This window comes from Heterodontus francisci, chromosome 18, assembly GCF_036365525.1.
Source record: "Heterodontus francisci isolate sHetFra1 chromosome 18, sHetFra1.hap1, whole genome shotgun sequence".
NCBI classification, from domain to species: Eukaryota; Metazoa; Chordata; class Chondrichthyes; order Heterodontiformes; family Heterodontidae; genus Heterodontus; species Heterodontus francisci.
Genome location: NC_090388.1, coordinates 65,048,102 through 65,073,922, shown reverse-complemented (window position 1 = coordinate 65,073,922; position 25,821 = coordinate 65,048,102). Strand labels below are relative to the sequence as shown.

The following is a 25,821-nucleotide window of genomic DNA, read 5'->3' as shown; positions in this document are numbered from 1 at the left end:
TGCTGGTGCCCAAACTCGATGGCTCAACAAGGGTCTGCATTTATTACAGAAAGGTTAATGCAGTGACCAGAGCTGATTCCTACCTAGTTCTCTGCCTGGAAGACTGTATAAATAGAGTAGGAAATGCCACCTACATAATCAAAATAGACTTGTTAAAAGGGTACTGGCAGGTTCCTTTAACCACCTGAACTAAAGAGATCTCAGCTTTTGTCACCCTTGACAGCTTATTCCAGTGCCACATGATACCCATTGGATTAAGAAATGCCCCAGCCCAGCCACCTTCCAAAGGCTGTTGAACCAGGTAGTGACTGGCCTGCCCAACTGTATTGTGTACTTGGATGATCTTTTAGTGTACAGTGACACCGGGGGACCACCTAGACCAGTTAGAAGCCCTCTTCCGAAGGTTACAATCGGCTGACCTCGTGGTAAATTTTGCAAAGAGCAAGTTCACTAAAGCTCAAGTAACCTACCTAGGGCATATCGTGGGTCAAGGGAGAATGTTGCCCAGAGAAGCAAAGGTACAGGCACTGATAGATTTTTCCGTCCCCACGACCAAACAGGAAATAATGCGAGTTTTGTGGATGTGTGGGTTTTACTGCAAGTTTGCCCTAAAATTGAGCACCTTGGCCACCCCACTGACAGACTTGTTACAGAGAAAAGCATAGGTAGTGTGGTCAGGGAGATGCCAAACAGCGAACCAGTGCTGGCAGCTCCAAACGTTAACAAACCATTGTTACGGTCAAGTGAGGAGGGTTTGAAGGGCTTCCCTCTTTTCGCTGTCCTTGTTTGACCAGAACAGGTTTAACTCTTTCTTAAAGTGGATGTACTGGCCAATTCAATAGGTGTTTGATTACTTACTTGCTATGATCATAACAAGAACTAATTGGACAGGTTTTCTTGAGTTAACAAAGAAAAAGGTTAACTTTATTCTACCTAAACTGAACTAACAAAATAATAAACAACACATCAACTTTCACTCTCACACACACACAAATTGTTTACAGAGTGGGGAAAGGTAGATTGGTTCAGTTAAAATCTATAAAAAGGTATAGTCTGTGAGGTTTGGTGATTTGACTGGCTTCTAGCTGAATTCAATGGTCCTGAGGCTTTTAGCTTGAAGAGGTAGATGATTGGTTCAGGGAATCTCTTGGAGATAGCGATGCTGATGATTTCCTTCAATGGGGTTTCTGATTGTAGCTGGAGTATGCACAGGTAGTCAGTCAGCAAGCAAAGATTTGAAGCTTTCAAGCTGGAATGGAGAGAGAGAGAGAGAGACCTCCATTAGGGTCTGCTCATGTCAGAGTCCAGTTGCTTCTCCTCTGCTGCAGAGAAAACACCAGCTTAAAATCACAGACGGGGAGGGTTTTGTCACATGACTGTCACTCAGTGATTCAAACATAGCAGTTAGCAGTATTTGTCTGCTTACAGAAAGAACAGGTAGTACCTTTAAACTTCCTGGGTTTTGGTTCTTGCTGGGAAATTGGCAGACATTTTGTCTCCCTCCTCACAGTCCTTTGCAATGTAGAACACAGTGTAGCAAACAAGGTGATTATCTTAAGCTGACCGGATGACTTTGCTGGCAGCTTGTCTTTTTAAAAATGTCTTTAAGCAAAAAATAAATTCAGATCTCCAGTCATTGGAGTAAAGAAAATTATCATTCAACTGAACACATAGGCATAATACCATTTAAAGTGGCAGTGGATGCCAGTGACCTAGGGATAGGTGTCATCCTGCTCCAAGATGATGAGTTAGGCATTGAGAGTGTAGTTGGGTATTTCTCCATAATATTTAACAAACATCAAAGGAGATACTCTACTGTGGAAAAAGAAGCTCATGGACTGTTGCCGGCTCTCAAAAATGTTGAGGTATATGTCCAAAATGGATATAGAGAGAGGCTGTAGCTTATACTGACCACAATCCTTTGACCTTTGTAGAGAAATTCAAAACCCATCATGCAAGGCTTTTTCATTGGAGCCTGCTTCTGCAACCTTACCACCTAAAGATTCTCCACATTGCGGGGGAAAACAATGTAATAGCTGAAGCTTTATCAAGGGGGTGGAGGGTAATGCTATCTCTTACACATTCAATGTCTCTTGATCAAAATTCCATCTGGCTAATTGAATCAGGGAGACACTCACATTGTCTTCTTCAGGCAACTGTCTTTTAGACTGCAAATGTGCAGTCATGTTTCTAGCCACTGTCCTTGAGAATGCAAATGGGCAGCCACTGTGGTCTTTTTAAACAAGTTATTTCAAGTCCAGTAACAGTTCAAAAATAATGTTCCATATGACGAAATTAATATGTCTCATTTTTGGCAGGTGTGGTTTCTGTCACAATATAGACAGAAAGACTTACATTACATATCGCCTTTCATGACATCAGGACATCCTAACACTTTAGAGCCAATGAAGGACTTTTGAAGTGTAATCACTGTTCTAATGTAGGAAATATGGTAGCCAATTTGCACACAGCAATGTTCCATGAACAATAATGTGATCATGATCAGATAATCTGCTTTAATGATGTTGGTTGGGGGTAAATATTGGCCTGGACACTGGGGATTACTCCCCTGCTCTTCTTGGAAATAGTGCTGTGGGATCTTTTCCATCCATATAAGAATGCGGGTGGGGGCTTCGATTTAATATCTCATCTGAAAGATGGTACGTCTGATAATAAAGTACTCCCACAGCACTGCACTGAAGTGAGCACAGATTTCTGGGGTGGATCTTGAACCCATATCCTTCTATCTCAGAGTCACGTCTGCTCCCCCGACCCAGCTAATAGCAGCAAACTTAAATTTGAAGAAAGCTGCGGTGTATTGTGTAGCAATTAAACTAATACAAGTCATGTAAATCGGAAATCATTGGCACCATAAAAGTATCTGATTCTCTTTGCACAATCTGGAAATATGTTTTACCATATACCCCAGCATCCCCCAGACCTGGAATGCGGCTATCCCAGAGTTCGCTCATTATGTCTGTGGCCATCCATTGAGAAGGTGATGTACCCAATTTGCTCTGGCAAGGAGGGCGTTGGTGACCTGCCTGCTGCAGCTGTGCACTGCAGACTGCGAGATGTGGATGATGTCTCCTATAGCACCCTGGAAGGAGCCTGTGGCAAAAACGTTAAGGGCAATAGTATCTTGGAGAGCCATTGGCAAAGAATGACCCCCCTGGTCTGGCAGGCAGCATATCCTGCCGCATTGTAAGATAGCCTACCTGTGAAATGCAGCTTCCTAAAGCAGTGTACTCTTCAGAGGTATTCAAGAAAATGACTTTTGGCCGACAGACCCTATGTTTTGGATAACAGTATAAGAAACTCCTCTCACTTGCCATTATCGAAAAGCTCTGGCTGCTAATTGTCCTGGTTGTTGAGGCTGCAGCCACTTCTCTACTTCCTCCAACTATTCTTCCATCCAAAAGAATGAAGCAAAAGTAACACCCATGATAAGCAGGAAGTGCTTAATCAGTCTAAATAAGTGGCCGGGGGGTGGGGGAATCAGAGAATTAAACTCCAAGTTCAGAACTGTCTTGGAAATCCACTAAACAAAATAGCAAACAGATCCTAATAGTCTGAGTGCATGTAGGCTGGGGTCCCTTTAAATACTGTTTCCAGTTATGTCAGTTAGTTTGCTGAAGCCAATCCCCATTAGGTCTTTATTCCAAAGGATTGCTGTTGAGCGGGGCTTCTGACCTGCCTGGTTAAAATTGCATTCTAATAATGTGATAAGACCCCAATTTGCATTTATTAGGGAGGCACCGCCTGTGTCTGGCAACTGCTTTTGATGGCTCAGTCAGCTCTGGAGTTAAAATGGTGGTTCCGGCGGGAACGGGGCGGTAAGTTAATTTTCATCATTTTTACTGCTCAGTTCCTGTCCGGCAAGTTAAAATATGAGTCTAAGTTTTAATTATTTTTACTCCATTTACCTACTGTCTGACTTGTCTTTCTCTGTTTTGCACACAACTTCAGTTTGCTGTAATACAGGATTTGGGAAGCAGCTCTGAAGTACATTAAAACAAGGACAATATTATAGTGATGTGCCCATTAATTTCTGTGGACAGCAAGTTTTGTTTTAGTGGTCATGTGTACCAGCAGCACTCTTATTGAGGTATTAATCACATCGTGAGATAAAATGAAACCTAAATTGGTAAGCAGGCAATATCTTGAGTTTTAGTTTTAAAAAATTGATACACAATCCAGATGATTGAATTGAAGCTCATGTTCAGCAGTGACTATTATGGGTTATTCTGAATAAAGAATTGCAAAGTGCTAGTGAAATGCATAAATGAGAGTAGTTTGATAGTGCTGTTAAGAAAACTGAAGTGCAATGTATTTTTCATAAGATGGTAGAAAAACTGTAAAGCAGCTCGTAAAATGTGAGCAGTTTAAGTTCTACTGAGTACTGATTTTTCTTTTGAAGTATCACCTCATAACAGTACTTTCCTTATAAAACACTGGTGGGGGCGGGGGGTAAGTTTGCCAAGGCCCATTTTCAGGCACAGGGATCGCAACGCACAATCACTTTGCAGCCGATCCCAGTGAGGCAGGCTGCAGGCTGCCTCTTCACAGAAACATAGAAATTTTACTGCACAGGATGAGGCCGTTCAACTCATTGTATCTGTGCTGGTCGCAAAAGAATTATCCAGCCTAATCTGACTTTCCAGCTCTTGGTCCATAGCCCTGTAGGTTACAGCACTTCAAGAGCATCTAAATGATTTCAGTGTGCAGCCCAACATGGAATGTACTGCTAACTGGCTGCACACTCAACAGGGGTCTGAGCAGTGTGTGGCTGGCATGACACATGACTAGCCTGCATCTCTTAAAGGGTGACTGTACTCATTGTACAGAAGTTGTTGCAGACTGTCTGTGGAAGACAGTGATACAGCATCTTGATGCTGATATCTCAGATTCCGTTGCAGCACAGGTAGGAGCCACCCAACGTCTCAGTGCTGCAGTGAAAGCTTAGACTGAGATCATGATATGCACCTTTGTTGCCATTGCAGGCTCAGATTGCTGCCATCATAGCTGTGGATACCAGTGCTCAAAGAGGCATGCAGGCTCTCACAGCAGTCCAGTCATCTGTCCTCCAGCAGATCCCTGGGATTGCTGAAATGCTGCCCTGGGGGAGTGCCAGGGGTTCCATGGTGCACAACCCTGCTGACCTTTCTCAGGATGACAGCATTTGTGCTCCCATTCTGCCATTCTGCCAGTGCCCTTGCTGTTGCCTTTTTGTCAGCCAGCCCAGACTGCTACCATCCATGCTGAAGGGGTACAGTTTGTCACAACTGAGACAGCCAGATGGTGAAGGATTGTACTGGAGCCTTGTCTTTATACACCTAAGCTTTTATCTAGAGAGACACACAGTAGGAATCATGCACCCCCCCCAATCCAACAACCACAGTTTCCGTCTGCTCCAATATATACATGAGCATGGGTGAATCCCCAGTTAATGTCCACCATCTGAATACAAATAAACATCCAATTAATGTACAATTAACACAGTCCAAAGACAAGCTCACAAGCTGCTTGAGGTCATCTTGTAAGGCTATCTGTAGTCTTCCTCAGTGAAAATCAACAACCTTTACCAGTCATGCTGCAGTCACTGGGGTAGTACTGTGTAGGAGCACTAGGACAAGCAAAGGCACCCACAAAACAGGCACTAAGGGAATGCACAAGGGTGAATAGTTCTATTATTGGAATAAAGTTGTTATGGAATTTTTTTGTTGTTGGTGGCTTTCATTTCAGGATTCTGCCTGAGAGGATGCAGAGGGATGGAAATGTGGGGAATTGTGGAGTAATTGTAATGTTCGGACAACACCTTAGAGGAACTGGAATCTCAGCATTCACTCATGGACAGCCTGTGCAGAGTGATGGTGTCCTGGAAGCCTCCAGCCTGCCATTGCTTCCTCTTCCTCCTCCTCCGCCAGAGGCAGACTTTGAACGCCTGATGATATGATAGCGAAGTTATGCAGGACACAGCAGACCATGACGAACCTGGACCCACACTCTGGTGAGTACTGGAGGACGCCTCCCAAGCGGTCCAGGCAGAAGCAACTTGCTTCAGGAATGCCAATGGTTTACTCCATGATGTTCCTATAGCTGCATGGCTCTCATTGTGGGCACACTGTCCTTGTGTGGTCGGGTGGCAAAGAGGAGTCATTAGTCATGTGCAGAGCGGGTATCCATTGTCACCCAGCAACCAGCCTCTGGTTCACCGTAATGGCCTAAAGATGCTGGGTATGGCTGACTGCTGCAGAATGAATGCATCATGGCTGCTGCCAGGATAATGGTCATTCACTGAAAAGATCTTCTAGGCTAGGTCACACATCAGCTGGACGTTGATAGAGTGGTAGCCCTTGTGGTTACAGAACATCTCCTCACTAACATGTGGGGGTTGCAGAGCCACGTGCGTGCTGTCGATTGCACTCTGCACTATTCAGAATGCTGCCAGCCTGGCAAAGCTATGTGCTTTCTCCTCCTACTCTTTCTGGCCTGTGAGAGATGATCAAGTTCTCTGTTGTTCTACACAGGGCCTCTGCCACCTCCCTGATGCAGCGCTGGATGTCAAATTGTGAAATGTCATTTATTTCACCTGTTCCTGTCTGGAATTTAGAGCAACAGAGACATTGGCAGCCATTGGCAGTGTTGTCCTCACTCTGCTGTGTGGCTGTAGGTTGAGCTGTAGGAGGTGACACAGTTCAGCAACCTTGTTGAAACACTGACACCTCAGACACTGCTCCTGGTTGATGTACAGGTGGGAGAAGTGTTCTCAAAAGAGCTTTGGTGGATAGGGCCTTCTATTGAGAGTCTCCCTCTTCCTCCCTCTTCCTATAGCTTCTCCTCTCTGCTGTCTGTGCTCCATTTCCAAATCATGTTGCAGCCTCAGAGGGACTGCAACTATCGCCCCCATTACTGGAGCAGGCTTTCTCCTGACAGGCCAAACAATTCCTGTGACCCCCTTGTCAGGATCCAGCACCACTCCCTTGAAAACCCAAAAAGTTAGCAAAATTCCTCCAATAGCATGATGCACCAGGAAAAGTAAGTCAACCTCACCTGTAAGTTGAATGGTTAGTCCTTTAAATAACGCAGCTGAGAGTGATTATGAGAGGGAATTAACTAGACCTATGTCATCCAAAATGGAAGATCGTGCATCAAATCAGCGTTAGAGGCTGTTTGACATCACAATCTGCCCACACGGCGTGTCCACATTAGCACCCTGACAGTCAAGGCCACGCCAGAAGTGACTGGAAGTGTACCAAACAACCTTTCTTTAGTGTGTGGCCTAATTTTGAGGCCTGTGCATTTCCAATCCCCATGAACAAGCCCTGTAAACTTCACACTGTCGATGTCTTACTTGTCTTAAAATGATGGGCGCTTCTCAGACATGACGTGAAAGTGATGAGTACATTCCAATCTGCTAATTTCCTTGACACAACAATTAAACTCTTGAATGGCAGCCTGTGTTTTCTTAACAACAATTATGCTTTGGTGTAGATTGATGTCTTCGCCCTCACCCAGGGTAGTTATCAGGCAGGGCAGAAAGCACTACTGTGCAAATCAGGCAGGTTCTGCAAAATACATGACATCTGAGCTGTCACATCATCTGGTCAGGTGGTGAAGTCGAAAATCTACTCCCTTGTGACTCTTAACAGTAACAGATCCATTTTAGAAAAAGAGTATTGTTCATTGCATACTTCTGCTCACTATCAAGCAGCACATTATGCAATTTATCAGAAGACCTCAAATAATTATATCCACCCTTTTTTGAAAAAGAATGGAGGGAGCCTTAGAACATCAGGAGGCAATATGTGGTGAGCAGCAGTCAGCATCTAATTCCACTTTGCGAATGGATGAGCAGAGTGTGCAAGTTGTGCTAGGGTCCATGCAGTGAGTTAGTGAGAAAATGGCAAGGTGTAATGTGTGGTCTGCCACAGGGAACTGTGCAGGGGCATCAATTTTTTGCAAGTTAGATGAAAGGACCGAAGATAAGGCTGCTAAATTTGCTGATGACACAAAGATAGGTAGGAAAGTAAGTTCTGAAGAGGACATAAGGGAGCTACAAAGGGATATAGATAGGTTAAGTGAATGGGCAAAGACAAGGCAAATGTAGTATAATGTGGGAAAGTGTGAAATTGTCCACTTTGGCAGGAAGAATAAAAATTAAACATATTATCTAAATGGTGAGAGATTGCAAAGCTCTGAAATGCAGAGGGATCTGGGTGTCCTACTGCATGAATCGCAAAAGGTTAGTATGCAGGTACAGCACATAATTAGGAAAGCTAATAGAATGTTACCGTTTATCGCAAGGGGAATTGAATATAAAAATATGCTTCAGCTATATAGGGCATTGATGAGACCACATCTGGAGTACTGTGTACAATTCTGGTCTCCTTATTTAAGGAAGGATGTAAATGCGTTGGAGGCAGTACAGAGAAGGTTTACTAAACTAATAGCTGGAATGGGCAGGCTGTCTTTTGAGGAAAGATTGGACAGGGTAGGTTTGCATCTGCTGGAATTTAGAAGAGTAAGAGGTGACTTGATTGAAACATATAAGATCCTGAGGGGTCTTGACAGGGTGGATGTGAAAAGGATGTTTCCCTTTGTGGGAGAATCTTGAACTAGGGGTCACTGTCTAAAAATAAGGGGTCGCCCATTTAAGACACAGATAAGGAGACATTTTTTCTCTCAAACGGTCATGAGTCTTTGGAATTCTCTTCCGCAAAAGGCAGTGGAAGCAGAGTTTTTGAATATTTTTAAGGGAGAGGTAGATAGATTCTTGAGAAGGTAGATGGTGAAAGGTTATTGGGGGTAGGTGGAAATGTGGAGTAATCAGTTCAGCCATGAATTTATTGAATGGCGGAACAGGTTAGTAGGGCCGAATGGCCTACTCCTGCTCCGAATTCGTATGTTCATAAAATAGATAGTGCAGTGTGAGTAAAAAAGCAGCTTGTCCCTTCGCAGCCATCAAGTTGGAAGAATAGCTTTAGATATTTAAGGAAGTTTGAGAGGTGCCCTGTCAGAGCTGCTGCACTCCGAATTTCCCATTCCCAGGTGACATAACACTCTCTGTAGGAATGCAGCACAGGGATTATGTAATTTATGCGACCTCACAGAATTCCATGTGGGTTGGACTGGCACTGTACTTGTATACACATGAGCGCTGGAAAAGTGAGCCAGTTGTGGAATTTGCCCTATCTATTGTTAAAATACAAGAACAATGTACATGATTATGCATATATCATCAAACTAAAAACATTGGAAAAAATTACCTCCATTTCTAATTTGTACCAATTTCTGAAACAGCTGTTTTGAAAAAACTAGGCTCCTCCATCAATCTAGGCTTTTGCTCTTCCCACTTCTGTAGCACTCCCCTCATTCAATAGCTCTCCTTATCTTAAGGAAAATAATCTACTTCAGTAAGCTAATAGTTAAAAAGTATTCATGAAACTGAAGGCAGACCCACCACAGAGACAAATGAGGCAGTGCATAGTGACATTATGGCTGTACAATTTCATATTATTCAAATGTTTCAGAAAATAAGCTGGCCAAAATGTGCTTTGTTTTTCGTTGGTTGTGTGGTTGTAGTCGCAGCTGTGAATGCACTGACTTTCTATGAGGTAGTTTAGGTTCCACTTTTAGTGTATTCGTTGGTGACACTGTAGTCGCCAAGGCAACAGTCACTGTTGAGCAATCCATTTCTGTAGCTCACAGGCGAAGGACAAACAAATGTTTGAAACTTGAATATTAAGACTGTTTCCTTCTATAAGAAGCTAGCAACAAAATTCATAACAAATCAATTATGATGAATGTTATCTCCTGGGCTAAGCCAGCAGACCATGGACTCTGATTCAAAATGTATAACCTTTGCCTGCTAGCTCAATGGATATCTAAACTCTTGACAGTCCCATACCCCATAAACACTGGCAGCAGCTCTGTTGCATGATCCAGTAACAACTAATGAAGTAGTTCAGTAATACAGACAGGACTGTGGGATATGCTCTCTTTATTTTCCATGTAAATTTCAATAAATCAGAATAGTACAAAAAACAACAGTAAGTGAGTTATATAGTGCTAGTTCTGCATCGATCTCTAACAGAGGAAAACAGATTGTCAGCAGAAAACAATTAATCTCATAAAAAAAACCTGGGAACTTTTTAAATTGTGCTCTGCATCTGCTGTACTTGTACTGGAGATGATGTGAAGCTGGGATGATGTACCACCATGAGCTGGTCTCACATCACCCACCTAAATGTGATTCAGGTAACTTCACATCCAAATTACACAGCATTGCTTTGGCTTTGCATGGAAGCAAACTAGATAGTATCATTGTTCTACTATACTTTTACAGATCAGACCTGTACTGTACCCGGCAGGAAGATATCCAGTAGCCTCGCGCTACTCAGGGATACGATCGCCTACGTACGGGACAGGAGGGTGGTCACCTGCCTCATCAGCCTGGACCAGGAAAAGGCTTTTGACAGGATATCGCACACCTACATGATGGACGTGCTTTCCAAAATGGGGTTTGGGGAGGGAATCTGCAATTGGATCAAACTGCTCTACACAAACATCAGTAGCGCAGTCTCAATCAATGGATGGGAATCGAAAAGTTTCCCAATCTAATCTGGAGTCAGACAGGGCTGTCCTCTCTCCCTGGTCTTGTTTGTTTGCTGTATTGAACCCTTTGCTGAGTCTATTAGGAAGGATGTGAGCATAAGAGGGGTGACAATCCCAGGCAGCGGAGGCACTCAGGTTAAGACCTCCTTGTACATGGATGACGTCGCCGTCTTCTTCTCGGATCCGCTGTCCAAGCGCAGACTGATGAGCATCTGCGACCAGTTCGAACTGGCCTCGGGAGCCAAAGTTAACCACGGCAAGAGCGAGGCCATGTTCTTTGGGAACTGGGCATGGCTATGCGGAAAGAGGAGAGGAGTGGGACTAGTTGAATAACTCTCTCAAACAGCTGTCAAAGGTCTGATGAGTGAATAGCCTCCTACCGTTCTGCATCATTCTATGGTTCTATTCCCCAAATCCCAATACAAAAGAAAATGCCAGAGTCTGAGCTGGATTGAGATTTTTTTCAGGTCTTGATGTAGCGTGCCTCTGCATAGCCCACACCGGCAAGCTTTAGTATTTATATGGTTATGAACATGCTACGCTGAATGATGATTTTTAATTCATTGGTTGGAAACCTAAATTCAACTTTTAAAAGAAAGCAGCTAAGATGGCCACTGCAATTTGCATTGAAATACCTCACATTCCAAGGTTTCGAAGTGGAGAATCATGTCTGAATACCCCTCATCTAGAACAATGGCTTGAGCTATTTGAATGAGCTAACTGATATCACCTTCATTAGAAAGACAATCAAAGCCATCTTAAAACATTAACACTATCGGAGACAAACTGTAAAGGGTAAACACTGAAACAATGAGACCTGAGAGAGATTGGAATTCTTAGAATGGGATCTCATTAAAGTGCACCACCACCTTCTCAAGGGCAATTTTGGATGGGCAATAAATACTGGCCTAGCCAGTGACACCCACATCCCAGCAATGAAGAACAAAAAAAATGTAGATGGTTTTCTCCTCCAGGTTCTCTCTGTCAGCAGAGAATGATAGAGTTGGATATTTTGCAGCCTGCAGACAGGGTTCAAAACTTAGTGTTTACTGGAGAGAGAGACAGACAGACCCATTGTCAGAAGCTTGTCTGATGTATCCAAAAGAAACTCCAAGTTTTCACACAAATAGACAGACTGTCACATACTCTGATCCAGAGCATTCCTAAATGATCACTGTCATAAAAATGTTCTTCTTGAACTGCTGCAGGCCTTGGGGTATAGGTGTACCCACAGTGCTGTTAGGAGGGGAGTTCCAGGACCTTGACCCAGCAACAGTGAAGGAATGGCAATATAATTCCAAGTTAGGATGGTGTGTGGCTTGGAGGGGAACTTGCAGGAAGTCATGTTCCCATGTGTCTGCTGCCCTTGTCCTTCTAGGTGGTAGAGGTTGCGGGTTTGGAAGGAGCCTTGGTGCGTTGCTGCAGTGCATCTTGTAGATGGTGCACTGGTACACATTGCTGCCACTGTACGTCGGTGGTGAAGGGAGTGAATGTTTGTGGATGGGGTGCCAATCAAGCTGGCTGCTTTATCCTGGATTGTGTTGAGATTCTTGAGTGTTGTTGGAGCCGCACTCATCCAGGCAAGTGGAGAGTATTCCATCACACTCCTGACGTGTGCCTTGTAGATGGTGGACAGGCTTGGAGGCAGGGGGTGGGTTACTTGCCACAGAATTCCCAGCCTCTGACCTGCTCTTGTAGCTACAGTATTTATTTGGCTGTTCCAGTTCAGTTTCTGATCAATGGTAACCCTCAGAATGTTAATAGTGGGGGGATTCAGCAATCGTAATGCATTGAATGTCAAGGAGAGATGGCTAGATTCTCTCTTGTTGGAGATGGTCATTGCCTGGCACTTGTGTGCATGAATGTTAATTGCCACTTATCAGCCCAAGCCTGAATGTTGTCCAGGTCTTGCTGCATTTCTACACAGACTGCTTCAGTATCTGAGAAGTCGTAAATGGTGCTGAACAGTGTGCAATCATCAGCGAACATCCCCGCTTCTGACCTTATGATTGAAGGATGGTCAATGATGAAGCAGCTGAAGATGGTTGGGCCTAGGACGCTACCCTGAGAAACTCCTGCAGTGATGTCCTGAAGCGCAGATGATTGAGCTCCAACAACCACAACCATCTTCCTTTGTGCTAGGTATGACTCCAACCAGCGGAGAGTCTTCTCTCTGATTCCCATTGACCTTAGTTTTGCTCGGGCTCCTTGGTGCCACACTCAGTCAAATGCTGCCTTGATGTCAAGGACAGTCACTCTCACCTCACCTCTTGAGTTCAGCTCTTTTGTCCATGTTTGAACCAAGGCTGTAATGAGGTCAGGAGCTGAGTGGCCTTGGCGGAACCCAATCTGAGCAACACTGAGCAGGTTATTGCTTCATAAGTATTGCTTGATAGCACTGTCGATGACACCTTCCATCACTTTACTGATGATTGGGAGTAGACTGATGGGGCGGTAATTGGCCGGGTTGGACTTCTCCTGCTTTTTGTGTACAGGACACACCTGAGCAATTTTCCACATTGCCGGGTAGGTGCCAGTGTTGTAGCGATACTAGAACAGCTTGGCTAGGGTCGCAACAGGTCCTCAGTACTATTGCTAGAATATTGTCAGGGCCCATAGCCTTTGCTGTATCCAGTGCCTTCCATCGTTTCTTGATATCATGTGAATCAGATTGGCTGAAGACCAGCATCTGCGATGCAGGAGACCTCAGGAGGAGGCCGAGATGGATCATCAACTCGGCACTTCTGGCTGAAGATTGTTGCAGATGCTTCAGCCTTATCTTTTGCGCTGATGTGCTGGGCTCCCCCATCATTGAGGATGGGGATATTTGTGGAGCCACCTCCTCCAGTTAGTTGTTTAATTGTCCACCACTGTTCATGACTGGATGTGACAGGACTGCAGAGCTTAGATCTGATCCGTTGGGATGGCTTAGCTCTGTCTATCACAAGCTGCCTATGCTGTTTGGCACGCATGTAGTCATGTGTTGTAGCTTTACCAGGTTGACACCTCATTTTGTGGTATGTTTGGTGCTGCTCCTCGCATAGCCTCCTGCACTCTTCATTGAACCAGGGTTGGTCCCCCGGCTTGATGGTAATGGTAGAGTGGGGGATTTGCTGGGCCATGAGGTTACTGATTGTGGTTGAGTACAATTTTGCTGCTTCTGATGGCCCACAGCGCCTCATGGATGCCCAGTTTTGCATTGCTGGATCTGTTTGAAATCTATCCCATTTAGCACGGTGATTGTGTCACACAACACAATGGAGGGTATCCTCGGTGTGAAGATGGGACTTTGTCTCCACAAGGACTGTGTGGTGGTCACTCCTAACAATACTGTCATGGACAGATGCATCTGCGGCAGGCAGATTGGTGAGGACGATGTCAAGTATATTTTTCCCTCTTGTTGGTTCCCTCACCACTTGCTGCAGACCCAGTCTAGCAGCTATGTCCTTTAGGACTCGGCCAGCTCGGTCAGTAGTAGTGCTACCGAGCCATTCTTGGTGATGGACATTGAAGTCCCCCACCCAGAGTACATTTTGTGCCCTTGCCTCCCTCAGTGCTTCCTCCAAGTGGTGTTCAACATGGAGGAGTACTAATTCATCAACTGAGGGAGGAGCGGTAGGTGGTAATCAGTAGGAGGTTTCCTTGTCCATGTTTGACCTGATGCCATGAGAATTTCATGGGGTCTGGAGTCGATGTTGAGTACTCCCAGGGTAATCCCTCACTGTCTCCGAGAAAACCCTGAACCAGGTGGCCACCTCTACCAGCCAGAAACTTCAGGACCACAAGTTCATCCGGAAGGCCACTAAATTACTGACTCCACAGACTGTATATTCTTTTATTTGTTCTGGACTCTAATCCAATCTATTATTCTTCATTCTGTAACCTATATGTGTCTGTGCAATTCTCATGTTTGTGTGTGGGTGCGTGTGTATGAAAGTTGGAGCGTAGTTTATTATTTTTACTTAGATCGGGTTTTGATTTTAAATACTGAATTGCCGCCCCATCAGTCTACCCTCAATCATCAGTAAAGTGATGGAAGGAGTCATCAATAGTGCCATCAAGTGACACTTATTTAGCAATAACCTGCTCAGTGATGCTCAGTTTGGGTTCCGCCAAGGTACTCAGCTCCTGACCTCATTACAACCTTGGTTCAAATATGGACAAAATATCTGAATTCAAGAGGTGAGGTGAGAGTGACTGCCCTTGACATCAAGGCAGCGTTTGACTGAATATCGCATCAAGGAGCCCGAGCAAAACTGAGGTCAGTGGGAATCGGGGAAAACCCTCCGCTGGTTGGAGTCATACCTAGCGTAAAGGAAGATGATTGTGGTTGTTGGAGGTCAATCATCTGAACTCCAGGACATCACTGCAGGAGTTCTTCAGGGTAGTGTCCTTGGCCTAACCATTTTTAGCTGCTTCATCAATGCCATTCTCTCAATCATAAGGTCAGAAGTGGGGATGTTGGCTGATGATTGCACAATGTTCAGCACCATTCGTGATTCCTCAGATACTGAGGCAGTCCGTGCAGAAATGCAGCAAGCTCTGGACAATTTCCAGGCTTGGGCTGATAAGTGGCAAGTAACATTCATGCCACACAAGTGCCAGGCAATGACCATTTCCAACAAGAGAGAATCTGACCATCTCCCCTTGACATTCAATGGCATTACCATCGCTGAATCCCCCACCATCAACATCCTCGAGGCTACCATTGACCAGAAACTGAACTGGAGTAGCCATATAAATACTGTGGCGACAAGAGCAGGTCAGAGGCTGGGAATCGTGCGGCGTGTAACTCACCTCCTGACTCCCCAAATCCTGTCCACCATCTACAAGGCACGAGTCAGGAGTGTGATGGAATACTCCCCACTTGCCTGGATGGGTGCAGCTCCAACAACACTCAAGAATCTCGACATCTTCCAGGACAAAGCAGCCTGCTTGATTGGCACACCATCCACAAACATTCACTCCCTCCACCACCGACGCACAGTGGCAGCAGTGTGTACCATCTACAAGATGCACTGCAGCAACACACCAAGGCTCCTTAGACAGCACCTTCCAAACCCGCGACCTCTACCACCTAGAAGGACAAGGGCAGCAAATGCATGGGAACACCACCACCTGCAAGTTCCCCTCCAAGTCACACACCATCCTGACTTGGAACTATATCGCCGTTCCTTCACTGTCGCTGGGCCAACATCCTGGAACTCCCTTCCTAACAGCACTGTGGGTGTATCTACCTCACATGGACTGCAGTGGTTCAAGAAGGCAGCTCACCACCACCTTCTCAAGGACAATTAGGGATGAGCAAAAATGCTGGTCTAGCCAGCGACACCCACATCCCATGAATGAATAAAAAAAAACAATACACTAACCTCTTTATTGTTTAAAGTCACGAAAACCTGTCCGATTGGTTCTTTTCTGATCATATCACATAAAGGGTTAAACACTCACTGAATTAAAAGAAATAAACACTGTTGTGGTCAAACAAGGAGAGGCACAAGAGCGGAGCCTTTAGACCCTCCTCACCCGACCATACCAATATTGTCAAGACTCTGCTGGCTCCACTTCGTAACATTAAATGCTTGAATATTTAAAATCAGCAGTTGTATGTAATTTTACAGTGTTATGGTATGTTTTGCTTGCCTTGATCCCATGGCAAGGGCCCAATATTTGGCTTGGGGAGTGTGTGAATGTGAGGGAATGGTCACATAATAGCAACGTTACTGGGATAGTAATCCAGAGTCCTGGACTTATTCCCCATCGAGTTGAGTTCAAAACCCACCATGGCAGCTTGGGGAATTTAAATCCAATTAATTAAATAAATCTGGAATAAAAAGCTAGATTCAGTAATGATGGCCATGTAACTACCAGATAACGTAAAAACCGATCTGGTTCACGAATGTCCTCTCGGGAAGAAAATCTGCCGTCCTTACCTGGGCTGGTCTATATGTGAGTCCAGACCCACAGCAATGCGGTTGACTCGCAACTGCCCTCTGAAATGGCCCAGCAAACCACTCAGTTGTATCAAACCGCGACAGTAAAATCGACAGTGCGATCAAGCGCCACTTAAACAGGAATAACCTGCTCATCGACGGTCAGTTTGGGTTCCACCAGGACCACTCAGCTGCTGCCCTCATTACAGCCTTGATCCAAACATGGATAAAAGCGTTGATTCCAGAAGTGAGGTAAGAGTGACTGCCCTTGACATCAAGGAACCCTAGCAAAATTGAATTCAATGGGAATAAAAGGGAAAACACTCCGCTGGCTGGAGTTATACCTAGCACAGAGGAAGGTGGTTGTGGTTGTTGGAGGCCAATCATCTCAGCCCAGGACTTTGCTGCAGGAGTTCCTCAGAGTAGTGTCCTAGGCCCAACCATCTTCCGCTGCTTCATCAATGACCTCCACTCCATCGTAAGGTCATGGGGATGTATGCTGATGATTGCACAGTATTTAGTTCCATTCACAACTCCTCAGATAGTGAAGCAGTCTGTGTCCTCCTGCAGCAAGTCCTGGATAACATTCAGGCTTGGGCTGATAAGTGGCAAGTAACAGTTGTGCTATTCAAGTGCCAGGCAATGACCATCTCCAACAAGAGAGAATGTGACCATCTCCACTTGACTTTCAATGGCATCACCATCGCTGAATATCAATATCAATACCACTATCAATATCCTAGGGATCACCATTGACCAGAACCTTAACTGCACCAGCCACATAAATACTGTGGCTACTAGAGCAGGTCAGAGGCTGGGAATTCTACGGCAAGTAACTCACCTCCTGACTCTCCAATATCTGTCCACCATCTACAAGGCACAAGTCAGGAGTGAGATGGAATACTTTCCACTTGCCTGGATAAGTGCAGTTCCAACAACACTCAAGAAGCTCGACACCATGGTGACAGAAATCACACATGCCAAATGGAAAAATATTAATTTCATTGTATGAAACATCGCTCGAGAACTTTTTACTGGAAACTACAAATAACTTTTTCAAAAAAGCAGCTAAAAAATTCCCACACACATTGGCATCTCGAGAAGACAAAGGCTAGCTGAGAGTCAGAAGTAAATTACCCCAATCTAGTAGGAACAATGGGGGTGCTCCCTGATTCAATTAGCGAGATTGGTTTTGTCAATAGTGGCAATCAAGACGCGACACCCTTTGACTTTGTAAGAGCCAAACTTGCCTCCCACCGAGTATTTCTGAAAGACTCTGAAATTCAAACAACCCTGCAGGAACTGCTGTTTCAAACAAAGAGATGGTCACATGACATACCTACCGGTGTAACACTGAGGTTTTTGAATTGTGCCTCAGACTGCAACTGAACTGGAGGAGAAAAGCATCTCTCTCTCTCTGTCTTTGTCTCTCTCCAGCAAAGTCCCAGGGAAATCATGGTGGCAGCTTCTAAGTGTCAAGACTACAGAACTTTACAGGTGACCATCAAGAAGACAATTGAAACCTCCCTTCAGCCTTCTGGAACCAGAGAAGCAAGCTTGAAATTGTACACGTGGCCCCAGTGAGGACTCCAAAACTTTAACTTCAATTAAGGACATTACAACCCAGTATTTGCACTCCAATTATTACCAACTTTTCTTCAACCTCCCAACTCTTTCCTCCCCTCTGTATCTATCTGTGTGTGTGCGCACCTTCGGATGCATGCGAGTGTGAATGTGTCGTGTATTTTAGTAATTTTAGTAATTTTAACTGGTTTAGAAACTTACATCTTTCTTGTTTAAACTCAAAAAACTTGTCTGATTGGTTCATTTGTAATTATATTTGGGAAACAGTGAGCAAGGGCTCACTGAAGTTCTTTGGCCTCCTTGTCTCGAGAGACAATGGGTAAGTGCCTGGAGGTGGTCAGTGGTTTGTGAAGCAGCGCCTGGAGTGGCTATAAAGGCCAATTCTTGAGTGAGAGACTCTTCCACAGGCACTGCAGATAAAATTGGTTGTCCGGGCTGTTACACAGTTGGCTCTCTCCTTGCGCTTCTGTCTTTTTTCCTGCCAACTGCTAAGTCTCTTCAACTCGCCACGCTTTAGCCCCGCCTTTATGGCTGTTCGCCAGCTCTGGCGATCGCTGGCAACTAACTCCCACGAATTGTGATCAATGTCACAGGACCTCATGTCACGTTTGCAGACGTCTTTAAAGCGGAGACATGGACGGCCGGAGGGTCAGGTACCAGTGACGTGTTTGCTGTACAATGTGTCCTTGGGGATCCTGCCATCTTCCATGCAGCTCACATGGCCAAGCCATCTCAGGCGCCGCTGGCTTAGTAGGGTGTATATGCTGGGGATGTTGGCCGCCTTGAGGACTTCTGTGTTGGAGATACGGTCCTGCCACCTGATGCCAAGGATTCTCCGGAGGCAGCGAAGATGGAATGAATTGAGACGTCGCTCTTGGCTGACGTACGTTGTCCAGGCCTCGCTGCCATAGAGCAAGGTACTGAGGACACAGGCTTGATACACTTGGACTTTTGTGTTCTGTGTCAGTGCGCCATTTTCCCACACTTTCTTGGCCAGTCTGGACATAGCAGAGGAAGCCTTTCCCATACGCTTGTTTAATTCTGCATCGAGAGACAGGTTACTGGTGATAGTTGAGCCTAGGTAGGTGAACTCTTGAACCACTTCCAGAGTGTGGTCGCCGATATTGATGGATGGGGCATTTCTGATGTCCTGCCCCATGATGTTCGTTTTCTTGAGGCTGATGGTTAGGCCAAATTCATTGCAGGCAGCCGCAAACCTGTCGATGAGTCTCTGCAGACACTCTTCAGTGTGAGATGTTAATGCAGTATCGTCAGCAAAGAGGAGTTCCCTGATGAGGACTTTCCGTACTTTGGTCTTCGCTCTTAGACGAGCAAGGTTGAACAACCTGCCACCTGATCTTGTATGGAGGAAAATTCCTTCTTCTGAAGACTTGAACGCATGTGAGAGCAGCAGGGAGAAGAAGATCCCAAACAGTGTAGGTGCGAGAACACAGCCCTGTTTCACGCCACTCAGGATTGGAAAGGGCTCTGATGAGGCGCCGCTATGCTGAATTGTGCCTTTCATATTGTCATGGAATGAGGTGATGATACTTAGTAGCTTTGGCGGGCATCCAATCTTTTCTAGTAGTCTGAAGAGACCACGTCTGCTGACGAGGTCAAAGGCTTTGGTGAGATCAAAGAAAGCAACGTAGAGGGGCATCTGTTGTTCACGGCATTTCTCCTGTATCTGACGAAGGGAGAACAGCATGTCAATGGTGGATCTCTTTGCTCGAAAGCCACACTGTGCCTCATGATAGACACGCTCAGCCAGCTTCTGGAGCCTGTTTAAAGCGACACGAGCGAAGACTTTCCCCACTATGCTGAGCAGGGAGATTCCACGGTAGTTGTTGCAGTCACCGTGGTCACCTTTGTTTTTATAGAGGGTGATGATATTGGCATCGCGCATGTCCTGTGGTACTGCACCCTCGTCCCAGCACAGGCAAAGCAGTTCGTGCAATGCTGAAAGTATAGCAGGCTTGGCACGCTTGATGATTTCAGGGGTAATGCCGTCCTTCCCAGGGGCTTTTCCGCTGGCTAGAGAATCAATGGTATCACTGAGTTCCGATTTTGTTGGCTGTACGTCCAGCTCATCCATGACTGGTAGAGGCTGGGCTGCATTGAGGGCGGTCTCAGTGACAACATTCTCCCTGGAGTACAGTTCTAGGTAGTGCTCAACCCAGCGGTCCATTTGCTTGTGTTGATCAGTGATTGTGTCCCCTGATTTAGATTTGAGGGGGCGATCTTCTTGATGATTGGCCCAAAAGCTCTCTTCATGCCATCATACATTCCTCTGATATTTCCGGTGTCAGAGGCCAGCTGAATATGACTGCATAGGTGTTGCCAGTAGTCATTTGCGCAGCGCCTGGCTGTTCTTTGTGCTGCGCTTCTGGCAGCTTTAAGTGCTACGGATGTTAACTCGCTGGGGGCTTTCTTGTAGTCCAACAGTGCGATGCTGTAAGCTAAAATCACTGTGTTTAAAAAGATAAGCTCATTTACGGCCAAACCAGAAAAGGGGTGAGAGGGGAGCCTGTAACCCCTTCCTCACCTGGTTGTAACATCATCCAGGGACAAGCGGCAGGCAATGACCATCTCCAACAAGAATGTAACCATCTCCACTTGACTTTCAATGGCATCACCATCACCGAATCCCCCACTATCAATAGCCTAGGGATCACCATTGACCAGAACCTTAACTGGACCAGCCACATAAATACTGTGGCTACTAGAGCAGGTCAGACTGGCATCACATTCACTACCTTAAACATTCACTCCCTCCACCACCAGTGCACCATGGCTGCAGTGAATACCATCTACAAGATGCACAGCAGCACTTTCCAAACCTGCGACTTCTACTACCTAGAAGAACAAGGGCAGCAGGGGCATGGGAATACCACCATCTGCAAGTTCTCCTCCCAGCCACACACCATCCTGACTTGGAAATATATCGCTGTTCCTTCACTGTCACTGGATCAACATCCTGGAACTCCCTCCCTAACCAGCACTGTGGACTGCACATGGCTCACCAGCACCTTCTCAAGGGCAATTAGGTTTGGACAATAAATGGTAGCTTTGCCAGCTACGCCCAAATCTCATGAATGAATAACAAACGTGTGTCAAACTGGCCTTACTTTGAAAATCAAATTCTCTTTTCATTACATGGAATTCTAACTCCCTGATTATTTCCCTTCAGTGCTTTTCCACTGTTCACTTGATCTGATTGTATTTTCCAAGTCGTCAGATTCCCTTTAATTACATGTGTTTTTTAAAATGTACTTTTTGTGACCAATAGTTGCAGACGTGTTGTCTGGATGAGATGATTTTAAAAACAAAGTGCTTGGTATCTGTGTCGATATTTGACACTCGGAGGGCTGTTAAGCAGATCGTTTGTTAAATCCTTGCAGTCCTTTTTGTTCAGAGTCAGTAAAAAGCAGAGGCAGATTTGTATTAGCAGAGAGGCAGCTCACTTACTGCTGTGCTCTGGTATGGATTGTGTTCCAGTGACATGGCATTTTTATTTTTTAAAAAAAAGAACTGACAAGTGATTTTATTCCCAACTCTGTTGGTATCGAGACAGATGAGCAGCGATGAAGAGGCTGGTGCTGGAAGTTTAATGAGTGCACTGTTGCTGCTGAGCCCCACGTGTTGCACACTTGCCAAGCTACAGGTTGGGTACCTGTGACTGTGCTTCCGGCTGTGATAGGTTTGTGCAAGCAAATCGTCCGGGAGTCTCAGAGCACCAACTCCGCCCTATCTCGGGCTCCACCTTATTAAGAAGGAGGTGGCGAGAGATTGAGACTGTGTGGGGACTGGGTAGTAGGACGTGCCCACAAGCTGCCGTGAGGTTTCCCGTAAAGCTCCTGGTGTTCCTTTCTGCACCTACTGCCATTCCAGTCACTCTCCTCTCTATATCGGACAATGTTGGACCCGTCGTCCAGCGAAGAGGAATCGGACGACTTGTTGGAAGGAGATGCCGGGAGGGACCCTCCGCTCGCCGGAGGGAGCGGCGGCAGCAGCAGCGCCAGCGCCCGGTCCCTTCCAGCCACCCGGGGTAGCGAGGGGCGAGGATCGGGCAGCGCTCGCTCGGTCAGCCCCAGCCCGTCGGTGGCCAGCGAGAAGGAGAGGGAAGAGCAGGAGAGGATCCAGCGGGAGGAGGAGGATATGCAGAAGAGGAAGGCGCTGCAGCTCTACGTGTTCCTGTTGCGGTGCATCGCTTACCCTTTTAATGCCAAGCAGCCCACTGACATGGCCAGGAGGCAGCAGAAGGTGAGTGAGCGAGGTACAGGCGAGCTGCACTTCCCACTCTTAACTAATCGAGAGTCCAGTCAAACGCCTCCTGTTGTACTGAGAGTAACAGGTGCTGCATCCAGATCAGTGCTCAGTACACTTAGAGGTTTGTTTAAAAAAAGTTTGCAGCACTTTTAGTTTGGTTCCAATTCCCTGTGCTTATTGTTATCTAGTTTGTATTTGCAGGTTTCAGAAGGACCTTTTAAATGTAAGCATACATGATTGGCTTACTTGAACTTGTCCCTTATCTGAGGATGTCTTCGAATTATAAAATCTCCAAGCTGAAGTTAGACGGCACCCACACTGAATTTAGCCACAAACCATTGGAATCATACGGCACAGAAGGAGGCCATTCGGTCCATCGTGCCTGTGCCAGCTCTTTGAAAAAGAGATCCAGTTTGTTCGACTAACTTAGTTTCCCTGTGGCCCTGCATTTCCTTCCCTTTCAAGTACTTATCCAATTCCCTTTGAAAGTTACTATTTAATCTGCTTCCACCTCTCCCTTTCAGGCAGTGTGTTCCAGCTCAGAACAATTTACTGAATCAATTTTTCTCCCCCTCATCTTCCCTTTGGTTCTTTTTGTCAATTATCTCTACTCCACCCTCTGAATGCTAACCCTTCTGCCACTGGAAATAGTTTACCCCAATTCTCCCTGTCAAAGCCCTTCATCATTTTTACCAAAGATTTTTTTTCTATCAAATCTCCACTTAATCTTTTCTGCAGTAAGGAGAACAACCCCAACTTCTCCAGTCTCTCCATATAATTGTAGTCCTTCACCTCTGGTGCCGTTCTAATAAATCTCTTCTGCACCCTCTCCAAGGCCTTGACATCCTTCCTAAAGTGTAGTGCCTCGAATTTTAGCATAACTTCATTGCTTTTGTTCTCTTTGGCAGAAGGCTTGACAACCAGAGGATGCTGATTTTTAAGGAGAATGGCAAAAGAACCAAAGGTGACATGAGGAGAAACTTTTTTACATAGTGAGTGGTTAGGATCTGAAATACACTGCCTAAGTATGTAGTGGAGGAAGATTCAGTCATGGCTTTCAAAAGTGAATTGGATAATTATCTGAACAGGGAGAATTTGCAGGGCTATAGGGAAAATGCGAGGGAGTGGGACTAGCTGAATTGCTCTTGCAGTAAGCCAGCATAGACACGATGGACTGAATGGCCTCCTTTGCTGTAATCATTCTATGATTGTGTACTCTCTTTAAGCCAAAGATCCCATATGCTTCTTTAACAGCTCTCTCAACTTGTCCTGCAACCTTTGAAGATTTGTGTGTATATATGCCCCCAGAGACACTGGAGAAGTTGTGATTATTCGTCTTTGGGCAGAGAAGGTTCAGGGGAGATTTGAAGAGGTACTCGAATTTCTGAAGGGTTTTGATAGATCACATAGGGAGAAACTATTTTCGTTAGCAGGAGAGTCAGTAAGCCGGGAACAGAAATTTACAGTGCTCTGTGGATAAGGCAGGGGAATGAGACTAATTGGATAGCTCTTTCAAAGAACTTGCACAAGTATGATGGACTGAATTCCCATCTCCTGTGCTGTATGATTCTAAAGCTTGCTCAGTGAACTTAGATTTAAGACTGAATTCTGCTATGTGTTCTGTTGGGATTAGTTTCATAGGTACTAAGTGGGCCTGACTTTTGAACCCTGCTTTAGTTGTGTAATTCTGTCAATTTGTTCCGAGCAATGTTATTCATGAGCAGCTTCTCAACTGCAGGCTTACAATAACCTACATGCTAACTGGCAATGCCTTGTGTTCCCTGCTGTAGTTTATTAAATGTTGTGCCCATATTGTCATGGCATTTTGATTCTATTCCTACTTTTTTGCAGAACATTCAATCGATAATAAAATGTTTAGCAATTTTTAGTAAACAACAGCACACTTCCTTTTTCAGTGTGACTCTTTCTGTACTGTTTCTTAGCTCACTATCCCTAAGACTAGATACATAGAAAACTCCAGTTCCAACGCTTATCTTTAAATATCACTGTTTAAACTTGTTAAAGTGAAGAGGTGGAGAAGAATGACATGTTACAGCACATCTCTCTTAATCCTCAATTCTTTTCAAAACATTGTTACTTCTCTGTAATCCAGCTCCTAGAAACTGTATTTATTGTCTTTTTGATTTTTGAAATGTAACTTTGAAGTACTCCCACCAATCTAGCCAATTCTGCCTCCCTGTAAATCATCTGAATTAATGAAGTGCAATGGGCTCACAATCACACTCTGTATCATACCAAATGCAGCCTGGCGATGTGAAACTTTCATTTTAGCCCACCCACGTCAATCACGTTGGTCATCTTTATCATTACTTTTTTTTATTAGCTGGGTTGCTGATGCCAAAGTGTTGGGAGATTTACTTCCCCAGGATGACATCATTTAAGTGTATCTCAACAAATACTAGTGAGCTTATTGTATTGCTTGTAATAACATGCTGTTTTATAAGAAACTGTGTGCTACACCCATTTAATGCACCACTGATGAGGTAGGGTAGAGCTGTGTCTTTAAGTTGTTAAGTAAACGGCCTCAGGTGAATTTGAGTTCAATAATTGTTTTGAGAGGGGAACTATGTTAATTGGGAAGTGCTGTTTAGAAGTATTCAGCATTCACTGACAAGCTTGTCTGTGTATGTATAGTGGACAGTGCTGCCCAGGCTGTATCTGGTATGATGTCTATTGTGATGTGACGGGCTCACATTAATTCAGATGACATTTATTAGATGCAATTCATATGGGCCACTTTTTTAAAATGTATTTATCATTCTTGAGATAAAACCTACTGTGTACTTCCACGATATTTTTAACTTTAAATTCCTGCCAATTCTGTGTGGCTACATCCGTACCTGTGTATCTCCATTGAGTCAGAGATGTTTGCTGATTGCTAGGTTTGGCTGTTTGTGCTTACCAGCTGCCATCACAGAAGGAATCACTGCAGGTCATGTGCAGTGACTTCATTTGTCTCCGCAGAGAGCAAATGTCTTTTTGGGTTTATCATATGCATGGCAGCTTTTAATATGTATGACTGACTGCTTCAAGGCATCATTACAAAAAACATGATATGATTTCATTTTGCTTTTTTTTAAGTGGTGAAGTAGCTTGATCGTTTTCATAGTAGAGTTTTCCCCCCCCCCCCCCTCCCCCAAGAAGGGAAAATTGCTGCTGTTGTGTAACCTGAATTGTCTTCAGGTGCTAGAGATAAGCTTGTTGCCTTCCCTGTACATTTTGGGGTTCTGCAGCAAAACAGCTGATTCCAGTTTGGATTACAAGCAACTGTGCACACTCCCACCTTCGATCAAACAAAAACAAAGTGGGCTGAAGTTTTCTGGATCTTATCCTGGAAATATATTTATTTCTGAAGCACTAATTTACCAAATTCAGAATCTGCTTTAAAGTTTTCATC

At 45.0% G+C, this 25,821-nt stretch overlaps 1 protein-coding gene across 2 annotated transcripts in view; it reads left to right on the top strand.

Moving 5' to 3' along the window:
• Positions 1-21,923: 21,923 nt before the first annotated feature.
• LOC137379688 (calcium-dependent secretion activator 2-like) overlaps positions 21,924-25,821 on the top strand; it is a 796,052-nt gene continuing 792,154 nt past the window's right edge. For both annotated transcript variants that reach the window (XM_068050896.1, XM_068050894.1), the window contains exon 1: positions 21,924-22,397. In XM_068050896.1, the coding sequence (XP_067906997.1) occupies positions 22,050-22,397 (348 nt within the window). In that variant the 5' untranslated portion in view covers positions 21,924-22,049. The remainder of the gene's footprint in view (positions 22,398-25,821) is intronic.